We start from the raw sequence: 18515 nt of genomic DNA, 5'->3' as shown, positions 1-18515 counted from the left end.
TTCTGAAACAGGGTACTGTGACCAGAATGCACTTTTTTTTTTGGTACCTGCTTCCCACTAGTTTTTCTGTGCCTATTATGTATAAGGAAAAGCTTTTCTGTTTTGTCCAGAATGCATAGAAATCTTCTGGATTGCGTGTATACACTGAGATAACCCTAGCTGAAGGTAGAGAGGAGAGAGGATCTACTTCCATGTTAAAATGAATTGAACTTTATCTTCAAACTTTCCTTTGCCTTAAAGATGTTTGAGTAACTTACATTTGAAGACCTTAAAGTGTATTACTTCAGGCTCAATAATTAATCTATTGGTAGTTAATGCTCTTCCAGTAAATTTACTACATAAACTCGCCAGAATTGGCCTAGTAATAGTTGTTGATATATGTTGAATAGTTGTAATAATAAATAATAATAAACTTTGCATAATAATTTTTTGTTCACCACTTATTTGAATAAAGATATTCCCATTCCCCCACCACTGCCACCCCAAATTTTTTACCTCTATTCTCCACATTTGGAATCTTTCAGCACAGCTTTTTATTATGGAAAAAGAAACTTGAGGAACAGTTCAAATTGATTCCTTATTCATAGATGTGATTTTGAAATATGAGATCACAGAATCACACAGAATGGTTAGAGTTGGAAGGGACCTTAAAGATCATCTGGTTCCAACCCCCCTGCCCTGGGCAGGGACACCTCCCACTAGACCAGGCTGCTCAAAGCCCCATCCAGCCTGGCCTTGAACACCTCCAGGGATGGGGCAGCCACAGCTTCTCTGGGCAACCTGTTCCAGTGCCTCACCACTCTCACAGTAAAGAATTTTTTCCTGATGTCATCTAAATCTCCCTTCTTTCAGTTTGAGGCTGTTACCCTGTGTCCTATCATTACACTCCCTGATAAAGAGTCCCTCCCCATCTCTCCTGCAGGCCCCCTTTAGGTACTGGAAGGCTGCTATGAGGTCTACAAAGGCTACGTTAATGAATCTATAATAGGTGTATTTTCTAGAAAAATATGACTTTGCATCCTTGGTATCACACTTCACAACATTGTGAATCTACAAAGGAAAGCTAATTTAAAATGCAAGTTCAAATTACAGTATTACTGATAGCTGTGAGATTTGGTAGCATTTTCTAGTGATCTCTAAGTTATATATTGAAGATTCTTGAAAAATCTGTGAAATGATTGGCTGCAACTTACTTTCTAATGAGAAAACTATTATAGACTAAGAACTTTAAAAATATTGTTGATTACGCTGATTGTAATTATGAATGATGTTTTTCAGGTCATGTCATGAAAGCTGCTGAGCATTATGAAGCATTTTATCAGCTAACAGTGGGTTTGACATGGAAGGATGATACAGGCCGTACTTACAATTCACTGGCATGTGAGCATCTCTGGAGAATTTATACGTTACTAGCAGACAAAATGCTAGAAAATAAAGAACACCAACAAGCCATCAAAACGCTAATAAAAGCTTTAAAAATGGCAAAAGAAGGTAGGTGGAAAATAATACTTTCACATTTCTTTATTTGATGATTTTCCCAAGAGTAAAGTAGAAATTGTCAAGTGTTTGGGTAATTATTTCTTATGAAATTCAAAGACAAATGCTATCAGTACACTTCCAGATCTCACTAAGGCAGAAATGCCTTCTTGCTGACAACAAAGAATCTTTTAGATTCCTGATAGCTTTATCTCCAAAAAACCCAAGCTTGCGGGTTCAGTGTTTCATACTATTATTCCCATAATCATAAAGTGAGGTTACTGATGGAAGCTCAGCTCACTGATTTTGATTGGCGAGTCACTGCTGATTTGCAATTTTTCAGTGACATTATTTGCTGTATCACTACCTTTTCACTCTACACAGTCATTTAGTACTTGCAAAAACCAGTTTTCTATCATAAGCAAACAAAACTTCTTCTGTATGTATGTATCTTCTGTTATACTTTGAAACCTAAAGTGAAAAATTACAGAATCGCAGTATAACTGAGGTAAGAAGAGGGACCTCTGGAGCTCATCAGAGTCAGCTGGAGCAGGCTGCCTAGAACTACATTCAGTCAAGTTTTTAGTGTCTCCACTAGTGGAGACTCCATAACCATTCTGGAAGATGTTTTCCACTACTCAAACACCCTCGCAATAAAGAAATATTTTGTTGAGTTCAGATGGAATTTCAAGTTGTGCCCATTGCCTCTTGTCCTGTCACTGAGCATCACTGAGAAGAGCCCGGCTCCTCTTCTTTACACCCTCCCATCAGAAATTTGTGCACATTGATGAAATCCCCCCTGAGCCTTCTCTTCTGTGGTCTGAACAGTCCCAGCTCCCTCAGCCTCTCCTCCCAGGACAGATGCTCCCAGTCCCTTAGTCGTCTCTGCAGCCCTTTGCTGGACTCGCTCCACTATGTCCCTCTCTCTCTCTTGTACTGGGGAGCTCAGAATGGGACACAGCACCCCTGGGGTGACCTCACCAGTGCTGAGCAGAGGCGATGGATCACCTCCCTTGACCTGCTCACGATGCTCCACCTAATGCAGCCCAGGATCCCATTGGTCACCTCTGCCATGAGTGTGCCTCGCTGTCTCGTGGGCAACTTGTTGTCCACCAGGAAACCCAGGTCCTTCTCTGCCAAGCTCCTTTCCATCCAGTCAGCCCACAGCCTGGGCTGGTGCCTGGGGTTATCCGTCCCCACGTGCAGGACTTTGTGCTTCCCTTTGCTGAGCTTCATGAGGCTGCCATTGGCCCATTTCTCCAGCCTGCCGAGGTCCCTCTGCCTGGCAGCACAACCACCTACCTGGTATATCACCCGTTTCTACCCAGTTTTGCATTGCCTGCGAACACGCTGAGGGTGAGCTTGGTCACACCGTCCAGGTCATTAATGAAGATGTTAATCAGCATTGGTGCTGGTATTGATCCCTGAGCACACCATTAGTGACCGGTCTCCCACTGGACTTCCTACTGCTGCTTACAACCCTTTGAAGGCTGGCAGCTCAGCTAGTTTTCAGTCTACCTCACTGTGAATAAAGATGTTATGGGAGACGGTGTTAGAAGCCTCACTAAAATTGAGAGAAGCAACATCCACTGCTTTCCCTTCATCCACCAAGCCAGTCATCTTATCACAGAAAGCTATCAGGTTCGTGAAGAATGATTTCCCTGTCATAAATCTATGCTGTCTACTCTTGATTTCCTTCTTGTTCTAGATAACAGCTGTATGGAGCTTTGTCTATGTGCAGATAGGTTTAAAATTGGGGGATATTAGAATAGCGTTTGAATGTTATATATAATGTGAGGTGTTGATCAGCTAGAAATACTATGCTCTGTAGCATTTCTTACACAAGAGGGAACAGAAAAGAGACAAATATACCTTATGAAAAAATACTAATTTTTCAGAAATCTTAATAATGCTTTTTTCTCAAATGATGCTGTTAAATATCCACTTCTACAGACTGACTTTTCCTAGGTGATTATTGGCGTGCTTCTCAGAAGTAGGATAGAAGGTCTCAAATAATCATCGTTTAACATGCACAGCAATTCAAGAGCCTTTCTTAGTATTCCTTAAGGGGCATATTTTGCATATGAATTACACATACAATTAATATGTAATATTAATTCAATATTTATCACCAGATACATTAGGTTTTTAAATTTAATAATGTATGCCTAACATGAATCTATTAGCTAGTTTTTGAGTAGTACTTGGGATCAATAGAATTAAGCTATCAAAAATGGCAAAAAAAAGAAAATATTTTCCAAATTTTAAAATAAGTTTTGCCACATATAAATATATGACTATACAGGTAGATAGTATAACACAGCAATCTATAGAAGAGTATAAAATGTATTCAGTGAAGCTAAGTCAAGTTCCTAAAAAGAAGTATCTTTATTGGATCAGCAGATACTCTTGGAAAAAATGAACAAGATCGCAGGCATCTAAGCCCATGTGAACTTTGCTGATTATTGTTTTTAAAAGTGCCAGCAAATTGTTTCCATTTCAGGTTTTTTACTGTATTGTGGAGAACCAAAATCTCTCAGCTTGCCTTATCTCATGAAGAATAATTTAAAGCACCATTTGAAACCTAAATGCTTTTATGTGGAAATTTTTGGGGAATAAACCAAACAGGACTTTGGGGGCAAGAATTCAGTTCTTTCTATTACAAATGTTTCATTTTTAAGGGCATATGATTGTATTTGGCTAATTTTTTCTTTTAACTAAACCACTAAGTAACCTATTTTGTTTTTGTCTGCAATTCACATTAGTAGATCTGTCTTATGAGTTGCCTGTTTAGATCTTTTCTCTTGGGTGTATGTACCCAAATGTTGAGAACGCCAATACAATTAATCAGCTCAAGGAGGACACATTTACCCAAACCCAAAAACTTTTCTGTCTTTTCCAGCTGCATCTGTTGATCAAATGCAAACTTTTAGCTTTTTGTGCAGCTGTTGTCTGTAATAGCTTAAGTCACAGGTACAGTAAAACTGCTGATGATGATCTTTACTGTAGTACCTGGAAGGACTGCTGGTGAAATTTCTCATCAACTTCTTCCTATTGCTAGTGAAAACTGCTGGGAATGAAGAGACTGTCAAAATGGATATGATGCCTTTCCAAAACTTACTTTGACCAAGCAGATGTTCCAGTGCCCTTACTTCAAATCAATTGCTTTCCATAGCTTCCTGAGGCATATAGTAAATATCACTACGCACTTTGGCATTGTTCTTTTTAAATTTAAGCTATAAAAGTTTGTTTCAGACGAGTTTTCCAGTTCTCATTCCAAAACCATAACCTCTGTTTATGACGCCCATATTTAACAACTTAGTTAAACCCATACTGGCTCTGGCTGCCTTCTGTAATAGCCATTCTGTCCTTCTGGACCATCATCTATGTTTATGTCTTTTATGGATTAGGATTAGGTACTACCCACTTCAGACTCTCAGACTGTTCTTAAGTGAGGAAGGAAGTTTTTTATATCCCTAGCAACTTTTTGCTTCTTATTCCTCTGTGAAACTGTATTTCTGTATCCTTTTGCTTCATTAAGCCTTTTAAGGGATATTGAATATTGGAAAAGACCGGCAGGTTTTCGAATTACAGGCTTTTCCTAACTTTGTGTAACATATTAAGTACTATAGATAGAGCATTGCTATGGCCTCAGCAATTACAACATTCAGCGAGTTCTAGAACTAGATGTAGCCTACTGTGTTTTTGGAGGTAAAGAATTTATTAGCCTGACAAATGTACGTAGATAATCTCACTTTTCATTGCAACTATATTTATTTATGCATTTTACAAAATATCTTGATATGCAGTTATGGGTCAGGTTGATTTTTCCAGTCTTTATTGTGTTTGAGCAGATAGATACTGAGCAACAGAAAGAGTGGATTTGGGGCTATTTTTAATATAATTTAATCTACAATTTATTTATTTTTATGAATACTGATGTTCTGGAGGGAAATTTTTTAAAATAGCGTGATACAGTAAGCACTTATTAATTTATATAAAGTTCAGTATCGAATGGATGATTTTCCATTGAGGGAGCAATATAAAACGACCAGCAAGAAGTGTCTGTTAGGTCAGCATTAGTGAAATAAAACCTGGTATGGAAAAGTATTAGCAACCACCTATGAAGAATTTTCTGTGACTACTGCTTGCAAATGTAAGTTATCCCTATTTTTTTAGCTATTCTAGCCTACAGTAGCTTGCAGGATCGCCATGAGAATAAGGAATATGATCCTGGTCTACTGGTAATTCTCTCTTGGTGTTTCACTAAGATTCATATTAGTGAAGTGTATGGGTCAACATATTATATATTTATATGTTAGGGTGTATTATATATTTGTAGCTACTTTTATTATATGAATATAGAGAGAGAGTATTATTAAACAATTAATGACAGAGACCATTACAGCATGTTAAATTGATTGTGCTGCATTACTTACTGGAAGATAATTTCTCTGACATTTTGAACTTTCTTGTTGAACTTTGTTTTGATCCATGGCCTCTATTTTTAATCACCGGTATATATTTTCAGAAAGAGATAAGTGGCAAGGGTAAGGAGAAGCAAAAACTTACTACGGTATTTAAACATCTCCATGTTATTTAAGAACCTTGCAAGAGCCATCTATACTAATGTAATTTTGTTCAGATTACACTGGTAACTGTAACTTTAATCCTTTCTTTAGGAGGTGATATGAAGATGGAAGGAGAAGCTGCGTATTGCTTAAGTTTAGTGTATAATTTTGCTGGAGAACAACAGACAGCATTATCAGTAAGTTTATTTTAAAGTTGCTTTAGCTTTCCAGATGCCTTTATCTGCCTCCTTGGCATCTTCTTAGGCATTTTGGAGAGTGGATAAGACATGGAGAGACTTGGCTCATGGACCTTTTATAACTGTATCTGATCCTGTAGACAAGGATCCATTTAAGCAATTATGGTTCCAGTAAATTCCAGAACTGATAGAGTCCAGGTTTCCATGCTTGGATCTGTAGAAATAATACTATATCATAATATTCAGGTTATATGTGACTAGCTTTCGTTTTCCTGTATTCATACATATATAAAACAGTTTTTATTTAGTTAGATTTTTGTATAAAACACCAGTTTTGCAAACTAGTTTGATACAGCGTATTTCTGAGCAGCAATTAAAAAATATATCAATGCACATGTTGAGCTTTTCAGAATATCAGGAATTTGGAAGAAACATTAATTGCTTTTTGTATGAAAAGCTGTAGTGCTGATGTAATCCCTTCTGTTGATACTTGAGTTCAAGCTCCTCTTCTTGTGTTTCCCTTGAGCCTCCTGTACATAGTCATTCTAAGACAATGAGAATTATATATGTGGAATTCTAGTCTGGGAGGAGGGTTCCTCTAGTTCATCATCACTACAAAAAAGACATTGAGGTGCTGGTGCAGGTCCAGAGAAGGGCAACAAAGCTGGTGAGGGGTCTGGAGAACAAGACTTATGAGGAGCAGCTGAGGGAGCTTGGGGGTGTTTAGCCTGCAGAAAAGGAGGCTGAGGAGAGACCTTATTGCTCTCTACAACTACCTGAAAGGAGGTTGTAGATAGATGGGGGTCTGTCTTCCAAGTAACAGGCGACAGGACAAGAGGAAAGGACCTCAAGTTATGCCAGGGGAAGTTTAGACTGGATATTAGGAAAAAATTTTACACTGAAAGGGTTATTAAGCATTGGAACAGGCTGCCTGGGGAAGTGTTTGAGGCACCATCCCTGGAGGTATTTAAAAGATGGGTAGACATGGTGCTTAGAGATATGGTTTAGTGATGGTTTTTGTCAGTTAGGTTGATGGTTCAACTAGATGACCTGTAAGGTCCTTTCCAACCTAGGCGATTCTATGCTAGAGAGCGAGCTCATAGTGTGAGGGGAATGATAAGCACCAACTTGACTTGTCTGTGGCAGTCATCAAAGAAGTCACAGTCCTCCATTATCCTCTTAAAAATGTTGTCCGGAAAATTAATTTATTTGAATATTTTGTTCATGATTATTGCAATTAATCAGCTGGATAATTACTATTTCTGTTTGTTCCTTTAACTGCAGAGTGGCTCAGTATTTTATTAATGAACATATTTTATAGCAGTCGTTCTTTGTGGTTATTTGTTGTGGTAGTTTATTTTTTTCAGAAATAGACCAATAGAAGTCACAGAGTGAATTCAGCATGGGTTTCAATATTGCTTGCTTGGTTTCTGCAGTGTAGGAACGGTTCTAGATTTCTGTCTTGAAATATCCTCTTATATGCTTTTAATAATTTGTCATACAGTTTTTCCAAAAGTTATTGACCATCTTTATTTATAATTCCTCAATGCTAATAGGCCTATCTTCTGTATAAATCAACTGAATGCTGGAAAGTGGGAGCCTGTTCTCACATCAATTGCAAAGTCTGTAGCTGAATGTGAGAATGTTTCAAAATTTAAAAGCTAGATACAATGTTATAAAATTATAAACATAGTCTATATTATATAAATATAAATCATATATAAATATAATAATATGTTATAATTATATAACTTTATAAAATTATATCTAATAGTTGCAACAGCAATGAGAAGATTCTTACCTGATCTTACCTGATCAACTTTTCCGTTAAGTTTCTGAGAGTCACAATAAGCTGCGTGAATGATGAAGTGCAGCAAGATAAGCAAATGTGCTAAATAAAGAACCCTGCATGCATATTTGATCTCTCCGTCACAGGAGAAATTAATTAATGAACAAGACTGCGCAGTCTCCATGATATACGAAGGCTCAAACTACCTGTGAAAGTCTCAAAAATATTAGATGTCCTGGCATTGTTTCCTCAGGATCCATTTTGCTTACATTTTATAGCTGCTCCTTTCCCTTCATTGCTCCCCCATGGCTCCTGCCAAAAAGTTACAGCAATCATTTGGAAGTTCCATTTCTTTCGTCATGTGCAGAATTATTTTTTTAAGGAAGATTCTGAAACCTTGAATTTTGTAATGTACCACTATTAATTTAAAACATATACGTAATAAGTTTGCCTGTTGTTTTTAGTCTTACAAAAACACCTGACAGGTAAGGAAAGCAATGTGCATTTTTGTTAAAAGGGAAAGAAAATCTCAGTAGTATAAAATAAAATATAATGTTAATAGTATAGAATGTTGTTTTAACACTAATGAAAATACCAATATTTTTCTGTGTAAATAATAATATACTGTAATATAATATAGTGGTATTTCTTAATATAATGGCATTTCCAATAATATGACACAAGAATCTCATGAAGTACTTTCATTCAGAAAATAGTGTGTGTTATGGGACTGAGAAAAAGGGGTAAAATTTTAGTTCCTTTTGTCCGTAACAGTGATCAATGCAGACAGCAGTAAAATACCAGTGGTTGACAGTACTGTTGAACACAAGTTGTCTTCACTCTCCAATTAGAAATCATTGCCTAAAATTTACCCTTCTGTTCTCAGTTTAATGGTCTCTGTATCCAAGGGGAGCTCAGATGCTTACGGAGATGAAATCATTGCATCCTGTTCCCAGGGGACTACTGGTTATCATTACACATAACATGCAGACAATACTGCTAGGAGCCAGTTTGCCTCATGGTAATATGTAGTTCATCACCAGCTTCTGTAGCATGCTAAAGAGGTCTTGCCACACAGCTTGGGACTATTCGGGTTTAGACTCAGGGGTCTCAGCAGTTATTTTCCTGCTTTGCATCAGTTTTCATCTTCTTTATCCTTTTGTGCTGTGGTCCACCTCAGGCAGTCTCCTTCTAGGGGAATCTGAAAGGAGCAGCTGTTACGGATACCATTTCCTCCAATTGTTGCCACTTGGTTCCTTTTGCCATTCGGCGCACTGCTCCCTCCCCCAACATGCACGCACAGGAGCATGCATATAAACTTGTTTCTCTTTCATTCATGTCTTCTAGCAGAGTGGAGAAGCATATGTTCAAAATATTCATTATCTGATGCAGTAATTAAAGGTTGAAATGATTAAGCTGCAGCCTATTATATCAAAAATATGCAGTCACTTTGTATCAAATGGGCTAGTTTTGTTGGAGAAGGTTTTTTATTTGCTAGGCACTTGGTGTATAATCTAACATAATTTGATTTGGTGTATAATCTGTATAAATTGATTTGATTTAATTTTATTTGATATATATGATTGATTTCAGTGGACCTGCTCAGATGTAAAAACATAAGTGTGTGCCACTTTAAAAGCCCGACAACTAATTGCGTTCAATAGCAGTGTGGTATGTTCATAATATTTTTCATATCATCTGGTTTGTAATCAAGTCTAATGGCTTTTCCACAAAATATGACTCAAAATATTAGTAGTTCACATTATATAGATTTTATCTTAAACATTATAGACTTTGTCAGGGAGGGTTCTCCCTCTAGGCTAATTTTAAAGTAAAAGTTACTGTTTATTTTTCTTCAGACTTGCATAACAAGCTAAGTGTTAAGTGAAACACTTCTGTGTCATTAGAAATCTTGCATAAGGTATTGTAATCTAATGCTTGATGTGGGAATTTTTTTAAACTGGGCTTTCAAGAATGCTTCAAAGCATTGGGCATCAAGGGTTTTTTCCTCTTTTAATTAGAATTGCATCCTGAATCATCATGAGAATTACAGTCCTCGTCCCTTGTCTGAGCATTAGTTTTTTCCTAAGTGTTCCTTTATTTTGGACATTGAAGCCTGTGTTTCAGGTATGCTACATATTTAAATAATAGAGACAGTGTTCATGAGTACTGAGACCATGCCAAAATAAATGTGGTAATTTATGGGATAATGCTGTGTGCATGAATTGTCAGAATTACGATATACAAGCCACAGGCATAAAATTATCAAGAAAATTTATGAACTTAGAAAGACATCATCACATTCGAAATGACCCTATTAAAGTAATTAAAGGTGATTTATGAGCATAAAGTTAATTTCTGAAAAAGTCCATGTCAAAACAACTGAAAATTTTGTCTCAACTTATGCAGCTAGAGGGAATATAAGTAAATATATCTGGGATGCAGATATTCTGAAGTTAGCATGCACGGTGTATTTTATCTAATTATATCTGTTATATTTAAATATATAGATGATGCCCATACATATCTATGAATTTGGTGAATCAAGGATCTTAGCAAGTAACAGAACTCCAAAAGGTAGACTGAATGTTATCCTCTTTTCTCCCAAACATTGTGAAAGGTAGTTGAGAAGAATGAGCATCATTCCTTTGAGATTTGCTTACGATTCTAGTGCTTTTCTAGAAGGCGGAACTTCAAGGGACTCTTCTGCCAACGGTGTCTGAGTAGACCGCTGAGTTTAGGTTTAAGCTTTCTTTACTGTTACTACAAAAAGAAACACTTAAATGGAGACTCACAAAACACATCAAAAGATACTATTCAATGGAAATTTTTTCAAACTCCCTTCTTTTAAATCACTCAGATTGACCTTTGTTGATCTATATGTGATATTTAGCCATTAGTAATGAAGTGTAACATTTTCAGATTAGCAAATGGCATCACATGCTAGAAAAAAAACATTTTAGCATACTAGGTTAAGAAAAGGTCTCATCATTCCTAGAGGCTTTACTTTTATTGAAGCAATTTTTAAGTTGTTCTTAAAACCGTACTCACAAAGTAATTTTGTGGTTTTCATACCTGAGGAATAAAAACCCAGGCAAACTCTGAGTCATCTTTGAAGGTAGGCACTTCTGATTGATCACTGACACTGGATTGACCACTGACAATAGATCACGTACAAAGGTGTTCTTCTTGAAGGTGTAGAATTAGTAAGCCAATTCTGAAACTGATTAAATTTCATGTTTCTGAAAGGTCCCACTGCAGCTAGGCATTGGTGAAGGCAGTTCAAACAAAATTATGTGAGAACAATTAGTACTGGTAGCGAACTTTGCCCTGATAAAATATACTGACTCAAATACTGATGGAACTAAGAGATTAGAAATTACTTGTATTGAGAATCTTAAAGAAGACCTGAAATTTCAGGGAAAAGGTGAATTTCTGATCATTCAATTTTTTTTTTGTTTTAAATTTAGCACTTAATTCTTAAAGGGAAAGAAAGATCTAACTTTTTGTTTGGATATGAAAGTTAACAGTCTCCTAGTGAAGGAAGGATTTCTTCTGTTGTTTTAATTTAGGTAATAATTTTCTTATCTTAGCCAGTTTCTTGAAAACCTGAAAAAAAAACAGGGAAAATGTTCTGAGTAGTCCTGACATGTAATGATGCTATTTTCCTTCAGTACTTCTCTGTGTACTACATAGCTTTGCACCTTGGTGATACAGTGTCCACTACAATTGCCTGTGGAACATGGTATCCTTTTCCTTTTTGAGACTGTCGTTCCAATTGCATTTTGCTTGGTTAATGGCATCAGAATAACTCCTCTCAGTAAGCTGGATTTTTGTCAATATAAACATACCACAATACCCTTTGTAAGAAAACACTCTTAAATGCAGTGCTGCTGCAGAATTACAGTAGTCAAGTTATGCAAAAATTACAGAGGATGAGAAACAAATAAATATTAAATACATAAAAAAATCTATTACTTGATGACAAGCAAATCAGCTCATGAGATTTCCATGTTTTCCCATAGCAACAATGAAAATAAATGCACTATTAACTTGTCGATATCACCCTTACTCTTCAGGAGTCTCATGGTCCATAAGACTTCCTACCAAAACACATAAATGGGTGGACTTTCATCTCATCCATTACAATTTTAAATTTAATCATTCATACATCCCAAAAGAGCAAGACAACTGCAGCAAGCTGCGGATTTGGCTGCATGTTCCATTGGATAAATCTATACCACCTTTTCAGAATTTTAGGAGTATCTGAGTACTGGTGTTCTCAGGAATATGAATACGAGTTGGTGACAAAAAGTTTAAAACCCCAATTTTGAGGGCTATGAGTGGAGGATGTTGGGTTTTTTAAGTGTTTGTTTTTAATTTCCAAACAGTATGAAAGTTGATGGGTTTATATATATTTATAAGGTTTATGTAGCCTTACTTAAAATATATATATAAAACACCCTGAATTTAGAAGGCATGCCGTTTAACATACCAAACGTGGTTTCCCAAGCTTCAGACTCTGTTTTTTGGTAAGATTTTGACTCAGGGTATCTATTACAAAATGACAAGTTTTATTATTACCTTATACGCACATGCACTTGTGCGTGCACACACAGAGTCTCTGTATGAGTTTGCAAAAGAACTGGAGGGGGCTTTAGTGCAACATTAATAAGAATATTTACATGCTTCTGCATTAATAATAATAATAGATAACCTAAGATCAAGAGAATTCTTTGTATGACTCTGAATCATTTCCATGAAATTGTTGCTAGCTGTTACATTTGAACTCAAAAGAAGCAAATTGTCCCTTACTGGAGTCTTACTTAGCTCTAATATGTTGAAACATTGAGGACAAAGCCATAAAAACCTCCTTAAACTGCTCTGCAAGGAAGTAAAAATATCCTTGCATCTATTTTTCACCAAGGCATGGAGGGCAGTGCAGTTGGCAATCATGGAGCCTTTGTTCTGGTCCTACCTTTTTGATATAGCTGATGGGATGGAACAATCTCTGCTGTTCTCTGCATATTCTCTGCTAGGTATGGCCAGTGGAGATGGCTCTTCCTCGTGCTTTCCCAGGCAAGGTAAGAGCCAGGTGGTGACCACGGCTATACAGTGTCTGTTTCATGGGATATAAGGTTACAATTAGTCCACTTGCCCTGACTGAGGTTTCTAAAACACTAATAACTGTCTTCTGTCAGTTAAAAGATGTGATTTAGGCAGATGATTTCTACTTACTGTATTGAAATTTTTTTTAAAGCAGCTAATAAAATATACTTTTTAAAAAACAAAACAAAAACAACTGCTGATATAGAAGTTTCCACTCATTTCATTCCCACAGGCTAGGAACAAAAAAGACAGAGCAGTACAACTGTATGTTATAGAGGTTATTTACTTCATGGTCTTTAGACTATATTGGATTTCTAGCTTAGATGTGCTAAACCTTGGAACCTAAATGCTGTATATAATTGAGGGAAAGAGATAGTTACAGCATGTCTTAGCTCGTAGCTTATATTATCTGAAAAACAACAGCATGAGAGATCTGAAGAAGTCAGTAATATGTCCAACAGTGAAACTGCACATATTATACCCAGGGCTGTAGCAAATGGCTGAAAAACTGTACAAGAAATTTTCTAATTCTGTTAGATTCTGTTACGGAAGTCAGACTTATGTGTTTTGAGAAATTAAACATTTGTACCCACACTATACAAACTCAGGAATTTCAGTACTTAAACGCAAATATATTCATAATCTGGGAGGTTTTGTTTTTCTTTGTATAGTTTAGTTCGAATGAACAGACTTTAAAAAATTTTCTATAAAGTAAGGCTTTTAAAATTAGATTGTTTTCTCAAATTGATGTAGTTCAAGCTGCAGCAATTTACTTATTAAATATGTGTTTAAATTTCAGTTCTGTTATTCCCATTGACTTCAAGGGAACCACTCATATATTCAGGTGTAAGCAAATGCCTAACAGCTTTGCCAGATCAGAACCATCAATGGCTAGACTGGAGAATAAGAGGTCTTGATTCAGGCATCAGGTCTTAAGGAATTTAAAAGTTATCCTTTGATAGATAAATAACCTGAGAAGTTAAAACACTGAAGCGTGCCAGTTTAAAACCTAGAGCTTGCTGCTTCGTTGCTAGAAGCAATTTGTTTTGCTGTTTTGCTTTCAGCTTATGTATTATTTCAGAGCTGATCAAAAGAATTGGTAGCAAAGTGTGAAATAAATTGTACTCCTAAATAAATCGATTTAACATTCCTTGGTGCTTTAAGTGATTTTAGTAATATTAATATTTAAAGTATTTCTGTCTGAAATCTTTTTATGACTACATATAGCAATAATGGCCACCATTTCATTCTGCTGTTTTTCATATTAGAATATTACACAGTAAACATTGTAAAAATACTATCTTTTAGCACCGAAATGGATGCAAAAGATTTCAAGTGTCTATTTGCATGTAAATGACTCAAGTTTTATTCAGTCAATAAAAACAGTCTATTAATCCTTTTACTGCATTTATTACACAGGTTAAAACTTAAAGAATATGAGGTTTTCAGCCAAATGAGAACTTGTCCTTAACTTCCATATAGTTATGCAGAAAAATATTTTTTTTTAACTGACTTAAATTTTTTGTATACCTTCCTAGTTTATCTCTGCAGTTTTTTCCATCGTGTTATGCAAACTGAAGGGTTGGTTTGTTTGCTTTTAGCTAGGAAAACTTCATGCAATTAAAAATATCTGTTCATGAGTGGACTAAAGATATTAATAAGCATGAAGCAGAATATTTATAGGTGCTTTGTCTAAGAAGTAGTGGGCATTTAAGCATGCACATGCATATAGTATGATATTAATGTCTTAGGAGGCTACAGCAATCTGACAGACAGGTACATTCATGTAGACACAACAGTGTGATAAAAGCAGTCCAGACATCTGGATCACAGTGCTGCGATACAAAAACATTTCTGAACAATTCACATTATTGCACTTACCCAAATTTCCAGTCTCGTCCACCCCTTTCTCCTTGTTTCTTTCTCCGCCTCTGCCTTTGTCTTTTATGTACTTGCGGAATCTCATTTTTCCTTTACAAGTCACCTCCATCTGCTTATGTGTCAGAGTGGCCCTCGTGCCACACATCACATTGAGGAATTCTCAAGATGAAGGGCTGTATTCACATCACTACTTCTGTCTCAGCACTGTTTCATGCTTGTCACTGCTCGGCACTCAGCGCCACACTGCCTTGTTTTGTCAATAACCATTTATTTGTTGCTGGAATAGTAGCAACCATTACATCTGACCTCCCTGTTTCATCAATTATGGATAGATTATTGGATGTGAACATCTGCAAAAGCTTGCTGTTGAACTTACCTCCTGGCTGGGATTAGATAAAGTATTAAACTGTTGTTTATTGTCAGGCCAAAACTCTACTGGGAAGCCAGGGAATTCCAAGACTAGCAGACTCCCATCAGCAAGCACCAAAAATTGTTTAGTATTGCCACCGTTTCCCATAAGATCGTAGCCATTTATTATTTACACTTATTACTAGTTGTTATAACATACTTGATAAAAGCTCTTGGCAGGCACAGTGTTTCCAGCTATTGTCACATCTGTCAGGATGGAAAGGATACATAAACTGTTTTTTCCTCTTATATTGCTGTTAAAGGGTAACAGATGAAGCTTCTTCACTCCAGACTGTTAAGCCGTGCTTTATTTTGAAGAAATATGTCAACAATGGCTGGTTTGGAAAACATTACGTTCCCGTACCAAATAAAGATTACAACAACCTTTACTAGAGTAATGTCTCTTGCAGTAAAGGTTTCAAATTGTACAATAGTAACAAAGTAGTATTCCTGGTTTTGATGTTTGCATAGGTTTTTTTCCTTGTAGGACCTGGCTGTTTTTTTTTTTAAATAATTATTTATTTTAATAAAACCCTCTATGAGGTATAGTAAATAATAAATTGATGACTGCTTTCCTACAAAGTTGTAGGTGGAGAGAATCAGAATTAATATAATTGTTAGTGGCCCAGAAGGCCAGGATTAAGAACAGTAATAGAGAAGCTAATACAGAAGAAATAAGGGTGAAATATACATCTGATTGAATAAAGATAAACTCTTGTTTATCTTTATTCAACCACCTGTACATTTCATCTCTTTTAAGTTTCCTGTGCAGCAAAATGAAGCATACAGGGTAACTCCTGACTTTGTGGAGCCAACAGAGTTTGAAATTACTCTGGGGAAAGGAACTTTTTCAATTAGTTACTTCTATTTATGTATTCATTCAGAATCAAAGCAAAACTACATGCTCTATGTATTACGCAAAGCGTGCAAGACTTGATACAGGCAAAGAACCCTAAGTCTTATCTTGATAGGCTGTTAAGGAATGAGTGAAATGTTTGTCTTCTCTAATCCTTCAAACAGATGCAGACACAGGTGTCCCAAAGCATGTATTGCCACGCAAGTTTATAGAGCACCAAGGTAAATATTGCACTTGATTTCCAAGTATAACGGGGGGGGGGAAGAGTGTGGACTGGATGGAGCGGTTACCCCTCAGGGACAGTATCAACCAAGCAATGCCTTAGTGATAGCCACTTCCTACCAAGAGCCTGTGGAAGGTCTTGAACAAGGGTGCTCTGCTTTGATGTTTGACTTGGCCAGACTTCTGGCTGGATTCTGGAGGAATCCCTCCACATCCCTCTGTCCCTGATTCCCTTGCTCCAAGGTGCATGCTTATGCTATGCATTGTCCAAATATCCACATTAAAGTCCCTGGAATAGCAGTGCTGGAACAGACTAGACCAGCCAATTCCAGACAAATTCTGTCTCTGTGGGAACAGTGACAAAGTTGGTACATTTCTGGTTTAATTCTTTCCCATTTATTTATCCAAACAGTGCAGTCCAGTGTAATTGGATGTGGCTAAGGGCAAGGAGTTAGCATTCACATTTACAGAATTTGAGTTGGTGAATTTCAGCTGTGGGAAGAGAGGGAGAACTAACATGTCTGGCAAATCGGGGACCACTCCCTCTTTCCTCAGCATGGCACACAGTTTTCAGTATCCCTTAATTGTGAGCGTGCAGACAGAAAGCTGTACTGCTTTTACCTGGCGTGCTCGCTATGCCTGAATATATTTAGCATTTAGCAAGGCACGGCCTGCCATTCAGTTGATATTGGTTTATTATTTTCCTGGGATCAATGAGCTCTGCTTATTGTAATCGATGCATTACACGAACAATACAGTTTTCTTATTGCCACCCAACCTCTCCTGTGCTGTGTTTTGGCCAAAATAAGAATACATCTGGGTTTGTATTGTGAAACTTTCCTTTGACTTCACTCAGGTTACACAGACGTGTAACCACTCAAATTATGATAATAAAGGCTGTACTTTTTTGGCATTTTCAAATATGCATTTCTTGGGGAGCTATGGGAGAGAGTTCACTGAACTGCAAAATGCCTGTGCATACAGTTCTATTGTCTTTTATTTTTGCTGGAATAACGTGGAAGTGATTATTTAGTGACTGTCAGAGCTATGTGTTTTTTCTGAACGTATTTAAGAGGTATAAGTGGTATGAGGCCAGTAGTCTCACTCGATTGCATTGTCTGTCTACTAACACCTATTGTTGGCTCCAGAAAAATATTGTCAGATGCTGCTAGCCAGGCTGGGCCTTAGCCTGTTACTGCAGCGCCTGTCAGAAATCATTAGCTAGTGATCTCTTTGACTAATGTTCCAGTTGATTGTCTGATTCATGTTCAAGATCTGTAAATGAGGCAGAAGCATCTTTACTGCTCACCAGCTGTGAAATGGCTAAACACAGCTAGATTTTCCAAAATCAAAATAAATGCGTTTCCAATAAAGTTTGACAACAATATCAAGTGCAAAGCTGAGAGCAGAACTATGTTTTTGTGTTTTTTAAAGTTACGGTATTATAAATCAATATCATCCCATCATGTTTTTGTCAGAGTAATGTATTTTACCAAAATAATGAACTGCTGGTAGTAGCATTAATCTCGTGTTGAGTTGGATAGACATTCTTTATTCAACATAAATTCATACCTTCGATTTTTACTCTTTTGTCCATTATCCCCAGATGTATCAATGTTTAGCGCAGCCTGTGTCCTTTTGTCTGAGTCCTCAGCGTATGCCAATGAGGTGTGTGCTTGTTTTTATGTACGTATAAAAGAAGTACAGGTATGACAACAATAAAAAATAAAGGGTGGGATTTTGGGGAGGGGGAGTCTTCGGGGCGGAGCTGGTGTATCCGTTTTATATTAACGGAATAACCCCAGGAGGGTCCCACTGTCGTAATGCTGAGATAATGGAGAAGTAAATCTGGGCCTGAATTCTGACTAGTGTTTTTCTTGGCAAAGGAGGTAAACATGAAATTCACCACTGTCTAGAGAATTAGTGCAAGAGCTACACCACAAATAGTCTCTAGTTTGAGGATTTAAGCAGAGCTTGTTACTTTATTTTTACACTGTAACTAATTG

General features: G+C 36.8%; 1 protein-coding gene across 1 annotated transcript in view; it reads left to right on the top strand.

Annotated features, from left to right (window-relative positions):
• Nucleotides 1–18515, top strand: part of TTC29 (tetratricopeptide repeat domain 29) — a 209624-nt gene that overhangs the window by 128478 nt on the left and 62631 nt on the right. Inside the window, exons 6-7 of the mRNA XM_054203188.1 lie at nt 1279–1491; nt 6159–6244. Of these exons, the coding sequence (XP_054059163.1) occupies nt 1279–1491; nt 6159–6244 (299 nt within the window). The remainder of the gene's footprint in view (nt 1–1278; nt 1492–6158; nt 6245–18515) is intronic.

Source organism: Rissa tridactyla, chromosome 5 (genome assembly GCF_028500815.1).
Source record: "Rissa tridactyla isolate bRisTri1 chromosome 5, bRisTri1.patW.cur.20221130, whole genome shotgun sequence".
NCBI classification, from domain to species: Eukaryota; Metazoa; Chordata; class Aves; order Charadriiformes; family Laridae; genus Rissa; species Rissa tridactyla.
The sequence above is the reverse complement of the archived record's forward strand: the minus strand, read 5'-3'. Positions and strand labels throughout refer to the sequence as shown.